This window comes from Toxotes jaculatrix, chromosome 18 (assembly GCF_017976425.1).
Source record: "Toxotes jaculatrix isolate fToxJac2 chromosome 18, fToxJac2.pri, whole genome shotgun sequence".
Taxonomy (NCBI): domain Eukaryota; kingdom Metazoa; phylum Chordata; class Actinopteri; family Toxotidae; genus Toxotes; species Toxotes jaculatrix.
This window is the reverse complement of record NC_054411.1, coordinates 8,902,218-8,924,523: the sequence shown is the minus strand read 5'-3', so window position 1 is coordinate 8,924,523 and position 22,306 is coordinate 8,902,218. Positions and strand designations below refer to the sequence as shown.

Genomic DNA, 22,306 nt, shown 5'->3' with positions numbered 1-22,306 from the left:
CTGGCTTGTTGGTATCTGCAGTGGTGACAATGATGCCATCTGATGTATTGAACTCCTCCTAAGGTGGAAAATTGTGTTTTTGTCATTGATAATCTGAGAAAATCAGCCTGTTGTTTCAGAGTTGTGTTTCTCCATCTCCAGTGGTTAATGACTGAGATTTTTCATCTTTCATCTTTTAAATGTCAGAAATTTGCTTTCATTTAATTTTCGTAGAACAAAATCGACTCAGTCTAGTTTCCAAGTTTTCACTTGTGAACAGTGAATGTCCTCTGTTAAATGTAGCCTTGGAGTTTGCACATAACACACACATTGTATCTGACCAAATGATAGTTGACATGTCATTTACATGAATCTATAAATGAGAAGAGGAGGCCTGCAGGTGCATCCTGGGCAGGAAGAGAGGGAGGAGTAGAGAGGTGACGCTTCACTGACTGAGGATGAAAAATCAGTTTCAGGTGCTTCTCACTTCATGGGATTTTTCTAACTTTACTGTTTGGGCCAAAGATCAGAATAAGAAATCTTATACTTTCCTCTCTGTCATACTTTTTTGGAAAAGTACACCTAAATGAAATGTAGTTTTCTGAACCTTAACGTATTAATATTTATTCATGCAATGATGAAGTAGAAAAATGTCTTGTGTGTGTGTGTGTGTTCTGAATGGATTTTAGTTGTGAGTGAAATGAAATCATCAGAAAAATCAATTTTTGTAAATGTGAAAATCATTGCTGTTAAAATAGTGTGAGTTTAAATCGTGGTTTCATGAGAACAAATGAAATTAAACTGTTGTAATGAAGTTGTTTTTATTTTATTGAATGATTCTTTCAAAATGCAGCAATTGCAAAGCTGATACAACACCTCCACCTAACTGTCACAACATTTATTACAAGCATGCAGACACATCTTTTCTAACATGGAAACCTTGTAATGAGCAATCAGCACAAACAGTAAAGAAGCAGATGTTAAACAGTCATTCTGCTCCTCTTCTATTCTTCAGTGGAACAGTCTGACTTGTTGATGTTTTTCTCTGAAGTCTGGGAGCCCAGAGACACTTTGCATGTGTAAATCTTATCCATGTTCCAGTCTGACGTCTGGATGGACAGATAGCTGCTGATTTGGAAAGTCTGGTCTGGTTTCTGAACAGGGGTGCTGGTAGAGATCCCACTGCTCACTGGATTCCCAGCAACCAACCAGCTCACATCTGCAAAAGGCACAGACTGACTGGACAGACAGACCAGAGTGGCTTCGCTGGTCTGCAGCTCAGCACTGGACGGAGGGAAGACTGTCAGGACAGGAGGAGAGAGGCTGGAGCCTGAAAATACATGGAGGACATTAATAACAGGACAAGAAATCAGATTATAAATACAAAGCATGAAAAGAACAGATTAATTTAGTACTTGAGCTGACAAAACACAGATCACAATGCAAGCAAGTTTAAGCAAGTAAAAACATAAATTATCACTGATAATATGAATATGAATATGAGTTATGTTCCATTTAAAAAAAAAACATCCATCAATCATAAATCATTAATATTGTATTTGTCTCAGTCCAGGTTTTATGAGGGAAACATTCATGAAGTCACCTTCTGTGTTTTACAAAAATCGAATTAACTCAGTTCAGTCACTGTGACAAAATTACAGTATGTCAGTCACTTGTCTTCAGTGGTGTCCATCAAACCAGTAATGATGAAAAACTGGTTCATTTCAAAAATCAGTAATGATGTTCATGTAAATAGAAAATTATCCCTGAAATTTGGACATTTAAAATATAAATATTTCAAACAAAGTAATAAATAGCTAATATCACAATTATCTTGAAATTTCATTGAACAAAGGCTTGTGGAAAGTTAATACCTTTGTCAGAATCATGACAATAATTGAGCCCAATCTTGTAAATGTTGCTCATCTGTGAAAACTACCTCAACCATCATAAAACTGTGCATCATTTGTGAAAAATCTTTCAAATGTTTGGATTATTTGGAGATCTGTCTCTTGCTTTCAAAGACACAGTCTGTTCACAAAGCTCATTTACAACATCTGTTATTCACTGAACAACATATTAAATGTTCTTTAAAAAGAACTGAAACGTAAACCTATATTTTTTTATCAATTTGAAACAGAAACAGAGAATCAATGTTCTTTAATGGTCAGTTTAAAAGTACTTACTTGTCACAATCAGCTTGGTGCCTTGTCCGAATACCACAGTGATTCAGTTTGTACACATGGCTGTACAAAAACCTCCTGACTCTCACTGATGAGGGGAGTGGAACTGAAACATCCTGTTGAGACCAACTTTCACTGTCAACATCTCATTCACTTAAAAGGTCTGTTTATTTTTTTTCCAAAACTCTGCTGCATTTGTGGAATTTAGTCTGATTCCTCTGCTGCATCTGTTTATTTACATGATGAGGATGTTAAAAGTCACTGAATCACAGTGATGATTCTCAAACTGCTGTAATGAAAAGAACATTAATTCACTAGTCAAGCAAATGTTTTTCAAATGTTATATAATTATTCAAAACGTGTGGAACTATAGAAGATTTCATTCTTTATCCTTCCTTCAGTTTCTTCAGGTTTAGTGAACTGAATTGTTTGACTTTGGTCAAAATTTATTAACATCTGCAGTGAGTTTCTCACTGAGGTTTTTGTTATGGTGTGAATCACTGTGATACAGCTGCAGAAGCAGAGCTGTCCCATGTCTCACAGTAATAGACAGCAGAGTCTCCTGCCTCTGCCCGCTTAATGATGAGCTGGTAATCTATGTTTGATGAGGATTTAGAGTTGAAGCGATCTGAGGAGAATCCTGTTCCAAAGCCTGGTGAACTGTGAGAATGGTAAAATCTCAGCACATACTGAGGAGCTTCACCAGGAATCTGTTTGTACCAACTAACATAATTTCCATCATCTCTCTGAATGTTGCAGTTGAGAACAACTTCTTGTCCTGTGGAAACTGAGTGGACAGCAGGCGTCTGGGTCAGCACTTTCACTGCATCAACATCTGTCAACACACACAGAGAAATACATGAGTCAAAGGTTCATGTTTGAAAATATTTTTTGTAAAAGGATTGAGAAGGAATATCTTACATGTCAGAGCAGTGATGAGAGTGCAGAGGGCCCCCAGCATGTTGTCAGTGTGTGGTGTAAACGTCCCTTACTGTCCAGCTGAGAGGTGAGCAGGGTTGGAGTGTGAGGAGAAGAGAGGCTGAAGCTTATAAAGACACTGAGGAGAGGAGAAGTGGAGGAGGAGGAGTTTTGACACTCAACACTCAGATTTCATTCATAACTCAAATACATCTTGATTTGTGTTGGTCACGAATCTTCAAATTTATTTATTGATGTTTTAAAGTTAAATTGGACTGAATCATGTAAATGAAAATGTTTACATTTTTATTTACACCATAAATATCTTAATTCTCTGAACCTGGATGATATGTCATGAAAATACATTCGCTCATTATTTTTTTGCTTATTTTTCTATTGTATGTGAAAAGAGCTCCATTATCCATTATTTTTATTGTCATTGTTGATGTTTTCATCACTAATATTGATTTCAGCACTTGCATCAATCAATTTTCTGTTAAAAATACGATCAATGATGCGATCGAATGAAAAATAAATTAAAAATATCAGTTTTAAGGTTCATGTTTTCTTCCAGTTGTACATTACATTATGTGCACAAAGTGTTCTATAATTAGTAAGCTGTGGATTTTATGTAACTGAAGCATATTCTATATTAATGGGGACTCTGAAGTTTAATTTACTGTAAACACAGCAGGAGTCACTGAAATTTTAAGACAAGTTTTCAGGTGAATGTGGCGTTTTCGTTTGTTTGTGTTTTAGCTGCTAATGATGGAACTTTCTGCACAGCAATTGTTAATTGCTGTGCAGAAAGTTTTGGTGGTTTATATCTACTAGGATTACATTTTGCGTTTTTTTTTTATCTATGTGCTTATTTTGTTGAAGCATGTGCACATAACTATTTTAGCATTAGGACATATAGGTGGATTGATGTGACAATCCAATAAAATTGTTTCAAACGTCACATATCAAATGTTTTAGGTAAATAATCAGAAATTTCTGAAAACATTTCCTGATGGATTCAATCTCAGTCAAGATGTGTCAGCAGGTCAAAAAGCAGAAGTGTTCAGTGAGGAGGTTTTTGTCACAGTGTAAATCACTGTGATACTACTTCTTCAGCAGAGTTGTCCCATGTCCCACAGTAATAGACAGCAGAGTCTCCTGCATCTGCCCGCTTAATGATGAGCTGGTAATCTATGTTTGATGAGGCTTTAGAGTTGAAGCGATCTGAGGAGAATCCTGTTCCAAATTCTGGTGAACTGTGATCATGGTAAAATTTCAGCACATACTGAGGAGCTTCACCAGGAACCTGTTTGTACCAATAAACATAAGAATTTTCAGGTGTCTGAATGTTGCATTTGAGAACAGCTTCTTGTCCTGTAGAAACTGAGTGGACAGCAGGCGTCTGGGTCAGCACTTTGGCTGCATCAACATCTGTCAACATACAGAGAAATACATGAGTCAAAGGTTCATGTCTGAAAATATTTTTTACAACAGGATTGAGAGGAATATCTTACATGTCAGAGCAGTGATGAGAGTGCAGAGGGTCCCCAGCATGTTGTCAGTGTGTGGTGTAAACGTCCCTTACTGTCCAGCTGAGAGGTGAGCAGGGTTGGAGTGTGAGGAGAAGAGAGACTGAAGCTTATAAAGACACTGAGGAAATGAGAAGTGGAGGAGGAGGAGTTTCAACAGTTACACACAACAAATTTTCATTCATAGTTAAACTACAACGTCTGTGTGGTTTCACATTAAATAATTCCTCATTTAACAGCATATATTTAACATATTCTGTTACTCATGAAACATTTATCTTTCTGTTGAGCTTTTTTTTATTTTTATAAACTACAGTGATATCAGATGTTTGTCAGTTTCTGTTTTCTGTTCTTCTTCTATTTTTTATTGATTTTGAAATAAACCTTGACACAAAATAAATATGTTGTCATTTGTTTTCATGTTCTCGTTTTGAAGTTTTCACAAATTTCATCATAAAAAATTTACTTCTCATCTCAGTGTTTTTATATTTCTAAAATTTCTTCTCGGGAACAAAACATGTTTGCTATTAATCCTTACTGGTCAAAAAAAAAAAAAAAAAAAAAAAAAAAAAAATGAACATTTTTATCTAGATGACCTGAAAAAAAAATAAAGCAGGTTTTCTGCATTTAAAACAGCTTCTGTAAACATTTGAAAACATACAAACTTTAACTGTCACAGTAGAGTAGCAATTAAAAAAAAATCTGTTTTATTTGACAGTTTCTTTAGTCTTGTACCTTTATTGGTGCTTTATTATTTTCGTAAGTTTGCTTTAGAGAAAACAAGAATCCAATCTATTTAGTTTGAAAAAGTCATTGTGCATGGTGGTATTTCACCATGTGTTGTGTTGTTTATCGGCTTTATTATCAGTTGACATGTGTCAGAGACTGAAAAAGCAGAAGTGTTCAGTGAGGAGGTTTTTGTCACAGTGTAAATCACTGTGATACGTACTCATTAACAGAGGTGTCCCATGTTTGACAGTAATAGACTGCTGAGTCTCCCTCCTCCACATTGTTGATGATCAAACGATAATCTGATGTTGACTGATGAGTAGATGTGAACTTGGGAGAGGAGAAACCAGAGCCATACTCTACAGAGCTCCAGCTATGATACCAGCACAGCACATACTGAGTGACTCCTCCTGGAATTTGTTTATACCAACATGCTCTTCGATTAGTAACAGTCCCCAGGTTACAGTTCATGGTGACTGTCTCTCCTGTCCTCACCGTCACAACAGGAGGCTTCTGTGTCACCACCGTCACACCACTCACACCTGGAAACAACAAGAGGACATGGAGTCAAGACAAACACACAGACTGATGAATCCAACATGAGGTCAGAGCTGCAGTAAGTCAGCCTCCTTACATGTTAGAGCAGTGATGAGAGTGCAGAGGGTCCCCAGCATGTTGTCAGTGTGTGCTGAGAATGGCCTTGTAACTTGGAAAGTGAGCTCACTGCTGACAGATGAGAGGGTTTGGAGGATGAGGAGAGGAGGAGCTGGAGGAGCAATTTAATACAACACTGAAACTGACAGTGACTGACAGGAGGAGGAGCTTTGGTTATACAGTCCTTTCAGTCTGTCTGACACTACCCAGTAAGATTTCAGTCATTTCAAAGCAGGGAGTCGCTGCTTTCTCTAATCATACTATAGTATGTGATATGGCTTGTTGGTCTCTTATCTGCAGCGGTGATAATGATGCCATTTGATTGCTCCTAAGGTGGAAAATTGTGTTTTTGTCATTGATCATGTGAGAAAATGAGCCTATAGTTTCAGAGTTGTGTATGTTTTTCCATCTCCAGTGGTTAATGACTAAGACCTTTCAACTTTCATCTTTTAATTGTCAGACTTTGTTTTAATTTTATTTTTGTAAAATAAAATCGACTCAGTCCAGTTTCCAGGTTTTCACTTGTGAACAATGAATGTCATTTTCTAAATGTAACTTTGGAGTTTGCACATAACACACACACACATTGTATCTGACCAAATGATAGTTGACTCTTCATTTACATAAATCTATAAATGAGAAGAGGAGGCCTGCAGGTGCATCCTGGGCAGGAATAGAGGGAGGAGTAGAGAGGTGATGCGTCACTGACTAAGGATGAAAATTCAGTTTCAGGTGCTTCTCACTTCATGGGATTTTTCTAACTTTACTATTTGGGCCAAAGATCAGAATAGAAAATGTTGGAAACTTTTCAATCACCGTTAAAATGAGAATAATGATGTTGAACATGTTCTCCTCTGCAGCAGCTTCATTCATTCATGATCATTAACTGATGGTGTGGTATACCATTCATTTTGTTAAACTTTGTGTATTTTGTCTAACCATCTTCAATTTCCCAAATTCAAAGCAATTAATAGTAAATAATACTTTCTTAATCATTACACAAATATGCTGCACTATAGGTTACACTCCTAAGGTCTCCTCAAGTTGAAAATAATGTCTTTGTTCACTTTTGAGAAAATCCAAGTGTAAGTATAAATTTCTCTCTTTGTTTTTTGCAATTTCATTACTAACTAAAACGATAAATTTTATTCCAAAATGATTTGTGTTTTTAACCTGTTAGATTCTTGTTCTCCATCATCATCAGGCACAGCCTTTTCCTGTCCACGTCTGTTTAGCTGGAATATTAAAATTCATCACTATCACCGGTTTTATCAACAAGGATGTAGAAAATAATAATCTGTTGTCTTAAGGGTCAGAACGACAGATTCATAGTTTCAACATCAGAGGAAATATCCGAAGTAACATTTGTTAAAACATAAAAACTGAAGACCTGAAGACTTCTCCTGAAATAAACCTGCGATTTGGAAAAATGAATCAACTTCTGTCTTCATATTTTTACAAAAGCTTGTCACTTTGGGGTACAAAGATTCTTCTTGGGTGTTTTTGACCTGCCATTTATAAGATCACTTACAGATTAATTGAAATGTTTATAAAGAGTTTACAACAAATTTAAAACAAGACAGCAGTAAAACATCAGCTGGGTACTGGGTTCTTGAGTAATCTTGAGGCCCCATCATGTCGAGGAGATCTGCAAAGTGTCAAACAGTCATATTACTTCAGATTATATCACACTCACACACTCACATTTTCCTGAATAGAGTTGTGTTTCATCAAGTTATCACAGACCAACTGATACACATAAACTCTGTCCCAGGTAGTGTTCATGTGGAAGAGCACTAGTTGATTTCTGAGGAAAATGTGTGCAAAAGTAATGAATATGAGATCTACACTGAGCTGTGTAAACAGTACTTTATGGGAACCTGGAGGCAATAGGAGGGCAATGGTACATTTTAGCCAGCATTTATCTTGTGAAGTATAAAAACACAGTAATTCCAATCAAGAGGGATAAAAAAAAAAGACTGAAAAAAAGACTCAAATAATAACAGATTAAAAAAGCAATTTTCAAAGTCACATGTGAAACTAGAGAGAATATTTGTTGATGCATTCATTCTCAGTAAAGATGAGTGAGAGACTTAAAAAGCAGAAGTTTTTATGAAGAGGTTTTTGTTATGGTGTGAATCACTGTGATACACGCTCTTTGGCAGAGTCATCCCATGTGTTACAGTAATAGACAGCAGAGTCTCCCTCCTCCACATTGTTGATGATGAAACGATAATCTGATGTTGACTGATGAATAGATGTGAACTTGGGAGAGGAGAAACCAGAGCCATATTCTGGAGCACTGTTACCATGATAAAAATAAAGTACAAACTGAGGAACTCCTCCTGGAATCTGTTTATACCAGCGAGCAGAACTACCAGTAACAGTCCCCAGGTTACAGTCCATGGTGGCTGTCTTTCCTGTCCTCACTGTCACAACAGGAGGCTTCTGTGTCACCACCGTCACACCACTCACACCTGGAAACAACAAGAGGACATGGAGTCAAGACAAACAGACTGATGAATCCAACATGAGGTCAGAGCTGCAGTAAGTCAGCCTCCTTACATGTTAGAGCAGTGATGAGAGTGCAGAGGGTCCCCAGCATGTTGTCAGTGTGTGCTGAGAATGGCCTTGTAACTTGGAAAGTGAGCTCACTGCTGACAGATAAGAGGGTTTGGAGGATGAGGAGAGGAGGAGCTGGAGGAGCAATTTAATACAACACTGAAACTGAGACTGACTGACAGGAGGAGGAGCTTTGGTTAAAACCTATTTGACATTCAGATGGTGGTTTTATATTAAATATTCCTCCAAGAAATAAATTTTCCTTCATAGCTTAATAAATTTTGTGAAACATGTTCAGACTTCTACATGTTTTAATGATTCAGTCAACATTTTACTATGCTCATATAAGTTTATCTGCACATAGAGGACTATGTGAATGTTTAGATAAAGATAAGAGTTTAAAACTACCAAAACTGAAATTACATGATTTTTCCCATTATGTTTAGAAATCACATTAGAAAAATCCAGCAAAAGTCCAGCATCAAGACGCTAGTACAAGAACTGTTTCGTCCTCCTTTTTAAGTTTTGTGTTTTCAGTGAGAAAACATTCCCTGACACTTAATGTTTTTTTTCACTTGGCGCTACAAGAAAGGAGGTTTGCAGGAGCAACAGTGAATAACAGAGAGGTGATGCTTCACTAAAATGGCAATTCATCTGCTGTTTTACAAGAAATGCCAAAATACTGAATCAGTAATGGTGTTCATTTGTACCAATGTTGATATTAACAGTATTTCAGAGTTATCCAATGTCACTCTCTGGGGTGGATTTTTGTTTGTTCTATGTGTTGTTTGTTGTCATTATTCATAAATGTTTTGTCCAGGTTCCTAATGATTGGCTCATTATTATTATTATTATAAAAACCATCAAACCATCTTTGTAATTCAGACATTTGTCACAAGTTAAAATGAGACATCTAGTGAAATTTCCCAACTTGGGATGAATAAAGTATTTCTATTCTATTGAAGCATATAAGCGGTGGCTCTGCACACATCTACACCAATATACATATAAGGGCTAAAAAAATCTACTTCTGATCAAATGCTAATAACCAAAGTGTCACTGTGTTTCCAGTACAGCGAGCTGACGCTTAACCTCTTAATTTACATGAAGCTAAATAAAGACAGGAGGCCTGCAGGTGCATCCTGCAGATGAGAAAAGGGTGCTGAAAAATATATAAAAAAAAGGGTTGCTACTCTGTGTGTGTGTGTGTGTCTTTTGTTAATTACTTCAACTGCTGAAAGAGCCTGCTGTGCTTTTCTAACAGTAATCCAGTGCTGCTCTCTAGTGTGCATTCAGCAGAACAACAATGCTATGTAATATATGTTTTTTTATTAATTGCCATCCAGTTGTGCAGATTAAACCACACAAAATCAAATAAATAAACATGTGGAAAGGGCCTTTTAAAGACTATATGAGCAATTTCATGCAGTTACTTTGCAATTTAATATTTAAATAAATTCCAAAAATAAATAAAAAAAATCCAAAACATTTTACATATTGAAATAGACGGATGTCTGTAGTATTAAGGTTATACTTTGATGTGTGAGATAATGTGTTGGTAGTTTGCTGTAGTCTCACACAATTACTCTGTCTGCCTTACTGCTGACAACCAGCAGAGGGAAAACAGCAAACTTCAGTGTGAGTGAGAAAGACAGGGACAGAGATGCCGAAGGAGGAATTTAAAGTACAACAGCTACGTAGCCTCAGCAACACTGATTTCGACTGCCTTTGTTTAAAGATTATTTCTGTCTGATGAATGCAGGCATGGTCGGTCACATCTGGGCTCTGTGCATTTGGAGTCAATCTGAACAGTTTGCACAAATCATCAGAATAAACAACCCAGCAGAATAAATGGTCGAGGAATACAAATCAACCCGACAGAGCCAATATGATTCAGTTAGGGCACGGCAAAAATCAGCACTTGTTTGCACTCTGTAGAAAGCAATAAATGTGCAGATTTCGGCATCCAAATTAAAAAATCATCTAAACACATATTCAGTAATTATTAATATTAATTAATACTCAGTACTGGTAAATTTTGAGTTAAACTAGTTGCCCTGCCCAACTCTAGATGCGGACTACCTAGTTGTTACATCATTAAGATAATTGCTGACTGGCAGACAGTCCCTGCCTGTTGCTTTTACCAGAGCCTAAAATCAAACGAATACTTTCTTTTTATGTGAACACTGAGAACTGGCCATGTGTTTTTTTTTGGCGGGGGGTCAGCCAGTTAGGGACAGACATCACTAAGTTGGTCAAGTTATAGTGTTGGAGTGTATCATGTTCTTCTTCAGTCCTTCAATTTTAAACTATAGCAGGGACACACAATTTGCATCAGTGGCTTTTGGTATAGTGAAGCCTTTGCTGTTTATCTCCCCAAGCTCAGGACTCCGTCATTCCTCACCTGTCCACTAGTCGCCCTTTTCGGTTTTCACGCTTCTGCAAGTCACCTGACCATCAACCCGCACGTGTCTTCAGTTACGTCCTCACAGTATCTCGGTTATCTGTTTGGGGAAAAAAAGGTTACTTAATAACAGCTGAACAATTTGGCCCAATGGATTCAGCAGATTCTTTTAATGGCCCAAAGCTTCAGTCTCTCCGCTGCCCAGTGATCCCGAGTCTTTGCCCTGGCACCGGGCCTGATGTCCGCCTGTTTGTAGGCTGGTCTGTCTACGAAGCCTGGTCCCTTCTGTCACTCTTCTCCTCCTTTTGGACGTACCTGGTGGGATGTCAGAACAGGAGGTATGGTGATGCGTGTGCACCCAATTTAAGTTAACACATATTTCTGTTTCAGCGACCTCACAGCGCGAGCACGCGCGCGCACGAGCATTTACAAGATGCCTCCAGAAATGCCTGTCAAGTGTGCCACAGAAATCCGAAGCACTACGGAAATCACGCTGTTTTTGTCTACAAAATAAAAGCAAAAATGGTCTTCTGGTACACAAATGAGTTTTACTTTGAAAGATATCAACGGAAGTACTTTTATACTAAATCTCCCTTGATACTGGTGCAAAATGTCGCGCAGTCTTTCTGTACCAAAGCTGAAACGCAAATGCGCATCGCTGACCGACGCATCTTTTTAAAATGAATCAGATGCCCTGCCAGTAATCGGCATGTTGTACGAGGCAAGGAGCACACATAAGTTTATTCTGAGCGGAACGCAAATGGGATACTATCAAATGTTTGGAGGAGTCAAGATTTGACTGTGTATAAAAATCGGTGTAAATAACGGATAAGCGTTTCACCGGGTGACCCAGTAGGTGCTCGAAACCTGACCAGAATAGCAGTCATAAGAAAGAAGGCGCGAGCCGGGATATTGTTGTCAAACAAGTAAACCAGCAGATGTGGTAAAATGGAAATGACTGTCAACATCTGTCTCCAAATCTGTTCGAGCTGAAGGTGGAGCGGGATTTTCGGGGGGCTCTCTGTGAGGTGTGATGGAATAAAATGCTGCGCACTACTGCTTCTACTACAGGTTACTTCAATTTTAAATGCACCTGAGTCGGGAATTTATTCTTGACCTTTTTGTGTTTAGGCTTTTGCTGTCTTGTGCATCGCAACGGGGAGGATGATCTTTGCCCTACATGCGATTGTCATGTCTTCGGCGTTTTTCAACCCCAGTTTTGCCTTCAGCTCTCACTTTGACACAGGTAAGGGTGAAACTGATGGATGACCCGAATGACGGCGTTTATCCATTTGCGGCAGACCAGCTTGTTATTTTTATGTTTTTCCACGGTCAGGCTGTGCTGTCTCCTCTGTATCTGGTGTTTAACGCAAGGCCATACACTGTCTTGGTGCTGTGACATTGTATGTATGATTTTTTTAGTCACTACCAGCAGTATCTTCGCCATAATATCATCATCATCATCATCATCATCATCACTACAGTGAGCTTAAACCTCAAAAGATTAGCTCAGGTATGGATGTTTTAGATTCAGTCAGTCCATCATAGCTTGGTGACAAGAGGGTTAAAAGTTGTGCCTGCAGTGAATCTGCATAGTCCTACATGTACATCACTGCAGCTGAGTGTGTGCATGTGTGCACTGTATGTGCTTTCTGTGATCAGGATGTCTGTGTGGTGGCTGACTACAGCATTACAGAGGTGACCTGCAGACAGAGGTGCACGGCTCTGCTGTTTGAGGTTGCGGAAGTTTGTGTCCGTTTGGATGCAGTGTTTAATCATCCTCTGGGTGTCAGGGTGATCCCTGGCAAAGGAGAACCCAGGTGCTGCTGCAGTGCTACGGGACCACTGAGCAGGAAGTCATGGCTGTGCAGACAGCCTGTGTGAGGGCTTGAATTAGAGCAGAATAAATAACCGTGTGCAAGTGTAAACAGGACTGAGAGAGTCCCTGAACTGGGCGCAGTGTGCTTAGCATACAAATGACAATGAGCCCAGTGGCTCTCGAGTTTCAGGCTCTATCTCTCCTCCCCAAACTGCACACTCTCAGTGATCTCTGATCCTTCTTTGTATAATTATTCCACCCTCCTCTATCTTCCCGTGACTCTCCTCACTTCTCTCTCTGTCTATCTAATCTTTGTTGCTCCTCAGTCAGAATGTGACACTAAAAGTGGCTTCCATTTAAAGTCAAATAGGTTATTTACAGGAGGTACACTGTCCTTGTGCATTTCAACAACACTGTACTATGTGATAGGAAATAAAGAGATAATTGTCACTCACAACCTAAACCTTATCCTTTAATAAGGTAAAGCACCACAGCAAAGTAAGTTAAGAACAAATTTTTATATTTAGGACAGATGCTTCTCCCATCACATAGAGCCTTATTGGATGTGAAAATTCAGCCAAAAGTTAGATGAATACACAAATCTCAAAATTAGAGATAATAGTACACAAATATAATAAAGGGAAATGGAGATCAGGTAAGTGTTTAGGTGTTTGGTGAACAGTTCTGAGAGCAGTTCTCAGCATGGACTGTGTAGTGGGTGCTGAGCTGGCTATCTCTGGTTCTGTGCAGTGAAATATGATACCAACCCACCTAATCATTTAATTTGAAGCAAAGTAAATGGTTCCCAGCTGAGTTATGGGTAAAATGGCTCTTGTAGGGCATCTTCTAATTCGATTGTCTCGGTATTTTTGTCCTACAGGAGATCACAGGTTTGCAAAATTTCCCCTCAGGAATGTTCAATGAAATGTTCATATTTTCTTTCCTCGGCTGGTGGTAGCAGAATGAATAGCCTCAGTGACAGGCCAGGATGGAATTAACACATGCATTGAGATTGGTCAGATTTAGGTGGAGGGTGTGGCATGAGTGGGCATGTACATGTATGAAGCCGGACTAGACGACGAGGTCTGTATCGTCACTGCCCTGTCATAATGATCTAAATTTCTCAGAAGAGCTGCACCTCGCTAGCGATCCTGTTCCTTCCCAGTAATTGGACTGAGAATCAATGTTGCCTAGGTGATGGAGGGGGGCGTGTGAGGAGGAACCAATCATTCTCATGGCCAGTGCTAAGGACAGAAAAATGCTGGAGTCCCTTAAAGGGGAGGGAAACGCTCACGGAGGAACAGCATTCAATCAGCTGTAGCTGCTGAATATGCTGTCTGTGAGATGAAGGAGTAGATTAATAAAATACATTTACATTTACAACCAAAACCTGACTGTGATCTGAAAAATTATTGTTGTATGATAAGTAAATATCACAAGACTGTGGTCAGACATTTGGAAGATAAATGCTACACCATTCCACCATTTTGGATTTAGCAAACCGTTTGACCATTTCAACCATTCAGTCCAGTCGTATGTTTTCCTGGATTGGTCTGAGATCAAAGCCATCTCAAGCCATCCTCCACAGCTGCACTTCCTCCCTATGCCTCGGGCTATGTAAGAACATAGTGTGCTCTAGCTCTGCACACACTCACACAAACAGTCACGCATGCACAAACACACACCCAGACAGAGGAAAACAGCCATTGGCCCAGGTCAGTCGTCACATTGCATGGCATTATATAAGCTGTCACCAGGGACGAACACACCGTAGCAGGATTGTAGATCTCTTGACTACATCAGCCAGGGAGAGACCAAACCAGTGTGCGTATGTGTCATTCTGCACCAGTGACAACTTCAGCTAGCACCTGGCTCACTACTGCTTCAGCACCACAGAGAGCTCTCCCATCAGGAGAGGGAGCAGATGTCAATGTGTGAAGGGTAGCTGTTTGAAAACCTGGCTGCATCCTGCATACAGAATTAATATGCATCACGTCACTATCAGGGCAACAGAAGAGAGACTGACCTGGATGACAGCACTGATACACCAACAAGCTGACAATGCAGCACTGTGGCAGGCCGTCTTTCAGCAGTCTCCGCTGATGCCTGGAGGTGGCAGTGGCAGCCAGCGTGCGTGTTACGGACGGTATCTTGATGTAGGCACAATATAACACTCAAGCGTTTTCGGTCACTCACACAAGCTACAACATAATGCATAATGCACAATCCACATGCAGGAAAGCTTACACGTGTCCTCACATGCACATGGACGCAGCACTGCAGGTTGTAACCAAGGTGGTCGTGATGCCAGAGAGGAAAGATGTTAAAAACGGTATCTTGACTTGCTCTCAGAGCTCCTCCCACTGACTGGGTCAGTACAAGCCAGCCACCGCTGACTATTTGATTATTCATCTCTCCATGTGTAACATCAAGCACTTTAGTTACATAAGTCTGCCTCTGGGGGAACTAGAAAAAGAATGAAGTGGATGTAAGCAGTCAAGGGGAACCATCTATGTCTCTTCTATGTGCTCTCTGTGTGATGATGTGGGGGATGTGGGTTTATTGGTGTCACACTCGTTGCAGGCTTGTGGTGGTTAATGGTTGTGGAGATATTTGCATGTTCTTGTGTTCAAAGAGACAGTTCTAAGAAAACATTTGGGTGGAAAATGTGAGTGTGTGAATTCACTGTATGTCTGTGAGTGGGAGTATGGGCTGCATTATAAAAATGAAAACATAACAAATATGGGGGAAATAATCAGTGCATGGGGCCCTGCATAATTCACAGTAACTTGTTTTGCTCAGGTATGTTTGTATTTCAGTTTTTCTTTATGCACACACACACACACAGCCTTTGTCTGCATCATGAGACTCGGTCTGAAATGTCATCTCAAGTGCATATTTGTATGTCTGCATATGGTTTGCACATGCATCTAATTTGTGTTTATCAGCCAGAGGCCTAAACAGCCAGAGGAGTGTGTGTGTGTGCAAGGCTGTACTCTGTCAGGACTGTGCAAATGCTCTAGTCATTCTGTAGATAATACTTTACAGGTAAAACTGTTTAAACGTATAAAGTGCCAGAAATAAAGAAAAAAGCTCAGCTATTTCCCAACAGCCAGCAGTTTTATTTACTTATCTAAGAAAATGTTGCATAGATTGTATATATAATAGGGCAATGCAGCTGACTGTGAGATTCAGATTCTGCTGGAAAACAGTGGATAGCTCCCTTTGAGTTTCAAGTGAAGAAATTTAAGTATCTCTGGGTCTTGTTCACGAGTGAGGGTAGGATGGAGTGGGAGATTGACAGGCGGATCGGTGTAGCTTCAGTAGTAAAGTGCGCCTTGTACTGGAGCCAGAAAGCAAAGGCTTGGTTTGTCACTGTCACAAAATAGTTCAAATGATTGGTCCTGTCTCACAGGATTGTTAATTCTGGTCCTTGTCAAAATTTACGTTTCCTGTAAACTGTGTTGTTTCCTGTTGCAAAGAGAATCCTTGAATCCTAAGTCGACTTTCCTCCTCTACTTGACTCCAGACGATAAACATGTTTTCATTCCATTCATTCGTTCAGCCGTCTGTTTGTCAATGTGATAAACGATGAGCAGCATTTGTTCCATTTGTGCAGAACAGTAGCTCAGATTCTTTTTGTGCTGCATAATTATCACCCAGTTCAGCAGATTTGCCTCAAAATCTGACCCAGCAGCCCACATTGTAAATTGCAAAACAGAGGCCAGTAGATGCTACCAGTCTCCTCTGTAATGATTATACTGTATTACTATATCAATTACAGTAATATCTCAAATAAATGAATTATTGATGTTAAATGCTACAGCTAGCACCTGGGTGCAGTGTCCTGGTTGTATGGTTAATTAATCTGTTATATCAACTTGAAAGATCTGTCCACCACGGACAAGTTGATATTCAGACCCTTTATTTTCAGCAGTGTGCCCTTGCACTGTCGGACCGACGTGACAGGCCTGTAATGCTGATCCATGGTGGTCCTCCTGGGCTCTCACTCCCAGTTAATGACAGTTATCATGGATCTCTCCAGGCCTGTGCATCCCTCTACCATCTGCAGTCATTCACAGAGAGAATGTCTAGAGGACAGCAGAGAGGATGCAAATCAGTGAAGGATACTGTACCCTGCCATTAATCATGTCATGCTGTTCCCTCTGCTCTCAGCCCATCCTGAGACTGACATATCTGTGCACATGTCTGTGTGTGTCTGCTTCCTCCTCTGCACCACTTTATGTTTGTCCCGCCCTCATCACAGTTTCACGCTCCTGACTCTCTCTCGCTTTTGAGAGCATCGTCTTTCCCTTGCTCTGTCCTAGCTCATGACCTGTCCCCTCTTCATGCGGCCCATAACAGAGGGTTGCTGCTAGACGTTTTCTCTCTTGGGAAGCCAGGCTGTGTCAGAGCACAGCTGACCTTTCCTTAAATGCAGCCCACTAGCTCTCCCAGTGGCTGTCGAAAGTGGGGAAAAAAAGAGGAAGACTAATTCTAGCCACTCTGCATCCCTTAACTGCGATAGATTTAGAGCCTTTTAAAACACATTCTCATGTTACATTTCGATTGCCAAATATGAGTTCATCACTTAAGCAAATGACTGATCCCTAACGATTGCTTTAATGCATTTTATTTACACATGCACAAAAGAAGTGGAGAATCAATATTTAGCTTGGCCTATGTACAGGTAGGTAGCTGTCTGTCATTTACCAGAAACTGGAATTCTTATTCAACTACTGTAAGCTGAATATTTTCATTGCTGACCTGTTGAAGGCTGCACTTCTCATTCCACAAGTTCCAATCAAATATCACTAGAGCTTTGCAAGTGATAATGTATGTAGATTCTTTGCAACAGATCAACTGCTCTGCTCCTGCCTGACCTGTAAATCTAAACCTATAGGTCATACTTCTCTCCTGTCTCTATTTGTCCTGTCCTGACTGCTGTATCCTCTCCACTGTTAGATGTGTGTGTGTGTGTGTGTGTGTGTGTGTGTGTGTGTGTGTGTGTGTGTGTGTGAGAGAGAGAGAGAGAGAGAGAGAGAGAGAGAGAGAGAGAGAGAGAGAGAGAGAGCATGTGTTGTTGTTGTTGGAAACCACTTGGTACAGCCCAAGCAGGGCAGATGGAGGAGCTTGTTTGCCCCTGCAGCACTGTCCTGAATGTAAACGCATGCTCAGAGAGATTTGGGACTCTGTCTGCTCCCCTGCACTCTCTCTCTTTCTGTCTGTCTCTCTTTCTCACACTTTGTCACAAATTTTCATGTTTAACCATCAGGAGCATCAAGAGGAGGTGAAAGGTTAGCTATGGGCCTAAATAATGGCAGCAGCTAGCCTCCCATTGCATATGGTGGTACTAACCTCCACACATTAAAGCCTCCCACCATCTTTCTGCAGTATATGACATGCTGCTTGGTCATTAGTGGCTTCTGGGCATGTTTCTAAGCTTTAAAATATTTGGGTGTCCCATATGGGCTAAATGTTCAGACAAATGCTGCCTCTTGAGATGTGCTATTGTATGGACAGAAAGGTTCAGAACAACCTATTTTTGCCTCAGTCTCCCTAACAGACACAAAGCCTGGTCTGTAGCCTCTGACCACACATAAATTTTAAGACTTTTACTCAACACACCAGTTGCATAATGTATGTCCCTATTTGTATCCACGCTATTGAAAACTAATTGCAGTTGAAACTGTATCTCACCCTCTCCCTTTGTTTCCACCTCACTCTTTCTCAAGACGATTTGATTGCAGTGGTGTGTAGCTTGGCACAGTGCCCACCCTGCAGCACTGTCATTACTTGGTCCCTCGGTCAAAAACAAGAACTGGTGTGTGTGTGTGTCTGTGGTGTGTTACAGCTCCTCCTCATTGACTTTGTCAAGGGGTTGCTGCTATCACGAGCAGGAACAACAGCCTGCTGTTCTCAGTTACCAGGGAAACTCTGAAGTTATCCTATGCATTCTAGTGCAACACCTTTACTGGGCTTTCTGTGTGGGTGCATGTTCTTGTGTGAATATGAACACATGGCTCAGTCCTGGCCTTGATACGAGTGTGGGAGGGATTGTGATGTGCCTCACTCTGCCTTGAATAAAATCCCTATTTTCTCTCCTTGCCCTGTTCATCCTCTGTCCCTCTCCTTCTCATGTGGAACAGATCAGTTAAATGCATGATGATGCATGATGATCATTTATACCAGGTAGTTACACGTAGGCAGCATCAGAACCTGATGTTCAGTTGCTTCAGCTGCCTGCTACAGCTGCACAGCAGCAGAAAGCTCTACCTCAGTAGTGCATGCTTTATTTATGATCCACCATGAGGAGCTCAGCGGCTGTGCTTAACACTCCACATTTTCATCTCATACATACACGCATCAACACACATACACATGTGCTTTCTTGCTTCCTCCCTTGGCCTTCATCTCTCTACATGTCTATATTTTTCTCTGTTTACTACATTCTGTCACTGTGCCTGGCATTTTATTAAGCAACCACAGACATTAGGACAGGCTAACAGGCTTACTTTTGTTAGTTCAGTATGATTCTGTTTTTATTTGTCAACCTTTTTCTTGCATCGATATGGTGAGCATTCGACTCCTGTTGAAATAGCTACAGCAGTGTTGTGTTTAATGCCCACTATTAAGTTGACATAAAGCTGTGGTTCTGTGAGTGTGAAGCACTCTGCCTGTTCTTTTCTGCCACTGATGAGTGGAAGTGTGCATCCCTCTGCTCGGCCTGGTGTTAAATTGTGTGGCCATCATCTGACGATTCATGCCATACGTCGTTAATCCTAACTGAAGGAGTTACAGGCTAGTTGAGTGAAACGGATCTGGAGTGGGAGTATAAAGTCACGCTTAATGAAGCAAGACTTTTGTTAATAAGTCTTACTTGGGAAATACAAAGCAATAGCCGTTTTTTCCTCTCTTCCTCCTATTCTTTGTCCCGCTGCTTCCCACTGATTGTCAGCCTGAATTGTGGAGGTGGCAGAGTGACTGGATTGTTCACCCCTCCCGTCTGTCAGGACATGGCTCATCTTCCTCCAGTCTTTTTAATAAAGCGGGTATGAGCCCAGCTTTAAGTGCTTTATTTTCATTTCGCCATTCAGCCAGTGAAGTAATGTGTGCTTCTCAAATATTTATGGAGGACCCTGGGTCGTCTCTCTCTCACAGTTCCTCAGAGAAAGGGAGGAAGCGATGAATTCTTTAAAATGTCGCGCATATGAAAATAGTGCCACTGATTTTCCTCTGGATGATCATATTAGACTTTCTGGTGGTGAATGAAGACTTAATAAAGGCAGATCCATCTGTTGTAGTCAAAACTACAATATGAAGAAAATGCCATAATATAAATTTTATCTGGGTCCGTCTGTGATTTTGTGCACACATGCCATAAATTGGCCCATTGTTCCGGACACTGGTCTTGGGAAGAATCATGGTGGTGAAAGCTTGAAAAGAAAAATCCATTCATCTTTTGTTCATTCAACATTTTTCAGCCAGCCAATCACTAAGCACTTATGCATACTTGTAAGAGGCTGAGTAGATGCATACAGCCCCTCTGTTCAAAGCAGCAGTGGCTTGAGGTTAGAATCACAGAGAAAAACCTTAATCACTGCTGCTTGTATAGGCAATTACTACTCAAATCTACAATCCAAAGCTATGTTGTGTAGTGTTTTGGCATCTGATAAACCATCATCAAAGTGATCGTTTACTCAAAGTGGACCTCCATTCCACCAGGCTACGTTGCACAACATTGTCAGCAAATAAACCACCACCTCGTCACCAAATCTGACACTTTCCAAGGCTCAGCTGCACCTTTATCGTATGCATACGAGTCACAAATTGGAATGGTGGCAAAGCACACACTTCTCAGAATCCAATGTACATGTGGATCTTAAGGACAAATGGTCTCCTCTTACTACACTACAGGAAACAGAGTCATTTGCTTTCTCCAGACTTACAAAGCAAATTTAGAATGGATTGGCAATTTGCATGATTCCTCCATTATCTGTGAGAGCAAAAAGTTGCTCCAGTGTTCCAAGTCTGTGTTCACCATCTGCTTCAAGTGCCTGTAGAGGCCTGAGCTTGGCAGTTACCTCAGCCTCAGGCTAGATAACTTTTCAAGGCAGACAGCTTATCAGGGTGAATCAGGTTTTGTGGACAGAATGTGACTGTCAGGAGGAAGCAGACAAGATTGTATACTTCCTACTTTAAGGTGAAAAGTTTCATGTATGTGCTTTACGCTTTAACCTGAAGATATATTTTTTTGAATACCCTAGTGTGTATATATATATATATATATATATATATATATCAGCCACAGGTTTCTTACATCATGACATTCCAATTAATAGTTTCCTATTAATTGGAATTGGTATAAATTACAACATGTGTATCTGTGTTTTATGTTGTGTCCTTCAGTGAGCCCTGAGTCACCACACCCTCTGATTCAGTGCGTGTCATCACTGTTTCTGGCACCATCCTAACGATGTACTTCCTTTCTACTCCCTATCCTTCCTCACATCTCTCCATCCATCCATCTATATATCTATAGGTGCAGTATATAATTCCTCAACTTTCATTAAATGGGCAAATAATGTAGTTAGTCCTAAAGCTTTGAAGATTGTAGTGGAAATTTAGCTGTATAATAGCAGAGGGGATGGCTGCATATTTCTGTTGGCTTTAATCCTTAGCTGCGTGACCAGGACACCACAGGGAGTGAATAAAAGCTATCAATGTTCATATCTGAAGGAAAGAATTAACCTTATTTCCCCTGTCAGCCACTACATAATGTGTCTTGTCACCACCAGCTCAGGCTCTGTGTGTTTTGGTATGTGGTGGATGCAGAAAGGGCACAGCTTGGTTTAGCTGGGAAATCTTCCTCTTTTCCACTTCACAGACACGAGCACACTACCACAAGCTGTCACTTCATAATAAAGGCAAATAGTCGGGGGGTGTTCCAGTGGACGAGGCATCAGCACGAATGTGATTCTTCCAAAAGTTGGCAAAGAAGTGGGGGGTGAGGTTTATCACTCTGTAAAAGCCAATCAACTAATAAGTGTTGGCCAGTGAGGTTGTTACCATGGTGAGGTGTTGACGTGTCAGTGCCCACACACACACACGCATGGATGCTGTAATTCTTAAACCGGGCTTCAAGTAGGAACCTGGATGCATTGTGCCTGTCTGTTTGCATCATATGCCCAAGTGTGTGCAAGTGTGAGCGTAGGCTTTGTGGCCGTGGCCTTAGGGTCAAGCTTTGGTTGGAGCAGTGCTGTTTGGGCAGCGGGAGCTGTCAGGTCTGGAACAGTGTGTTCCCTGCAGCCAAATGGGTCAGGACCGCTGGGTCTCAGTCAGTGAGCTGGAAAAGTACCCACACACAGGCATCACAGACCACAACTCTTAGTAGCCCCAGTCAGCACTGGAGTTCCACGCTTGTGAGCTGGTGCTGTCCTCACAAGGATAGAGGCGGAGATGAAGGGAATCCTTGATTGAAGACATATGCCAGTCCTTTTCTTTAATAGGCTCTGATATATTAATAGTG

General features: G+C 40.6%; 1 protein-coding gene and 1 gene segment (V, D, J or C); one reads left to right on the top strand and one right to left on the bottom strand.

Annotated features, from left to right (window-relative positions):
* Nucleotides 1-788: 788 nt before the first annotated feature.
* Nucleotides 789-6,133, bottom strand: LOC121198883. The segment is given in 5 exon segments: nt 789-1,309; nt 2,166-2,199; nt 5,555-5,668; nt 5,834-5,880; nt 5,973-6,133. Coding segments are annotated over 5 exon segments (561 nt in total).
* Nucleotides 6,134-12,094: 5,961 nt separating this feature from the next.
* Nucleotides 12,095-22,306, top strand: part of aatka (apoptosis-associated tyrosine kinase a) — a 28,696-nt gene continuing 18,484 nt past the window's right edge. Inside the window, exon 1 of the mRNA XM_041063246.1 lies at nt 12,095-12,204. Coding sequence (XP_040919180.1) covers nt 12,123-12,204 — 82 coding nt within the window. The 5' untranslated portion in view covers nt 12,095-12,122. The remainder of the gene's footprint in view (nt 12,205-22,306) is intronic.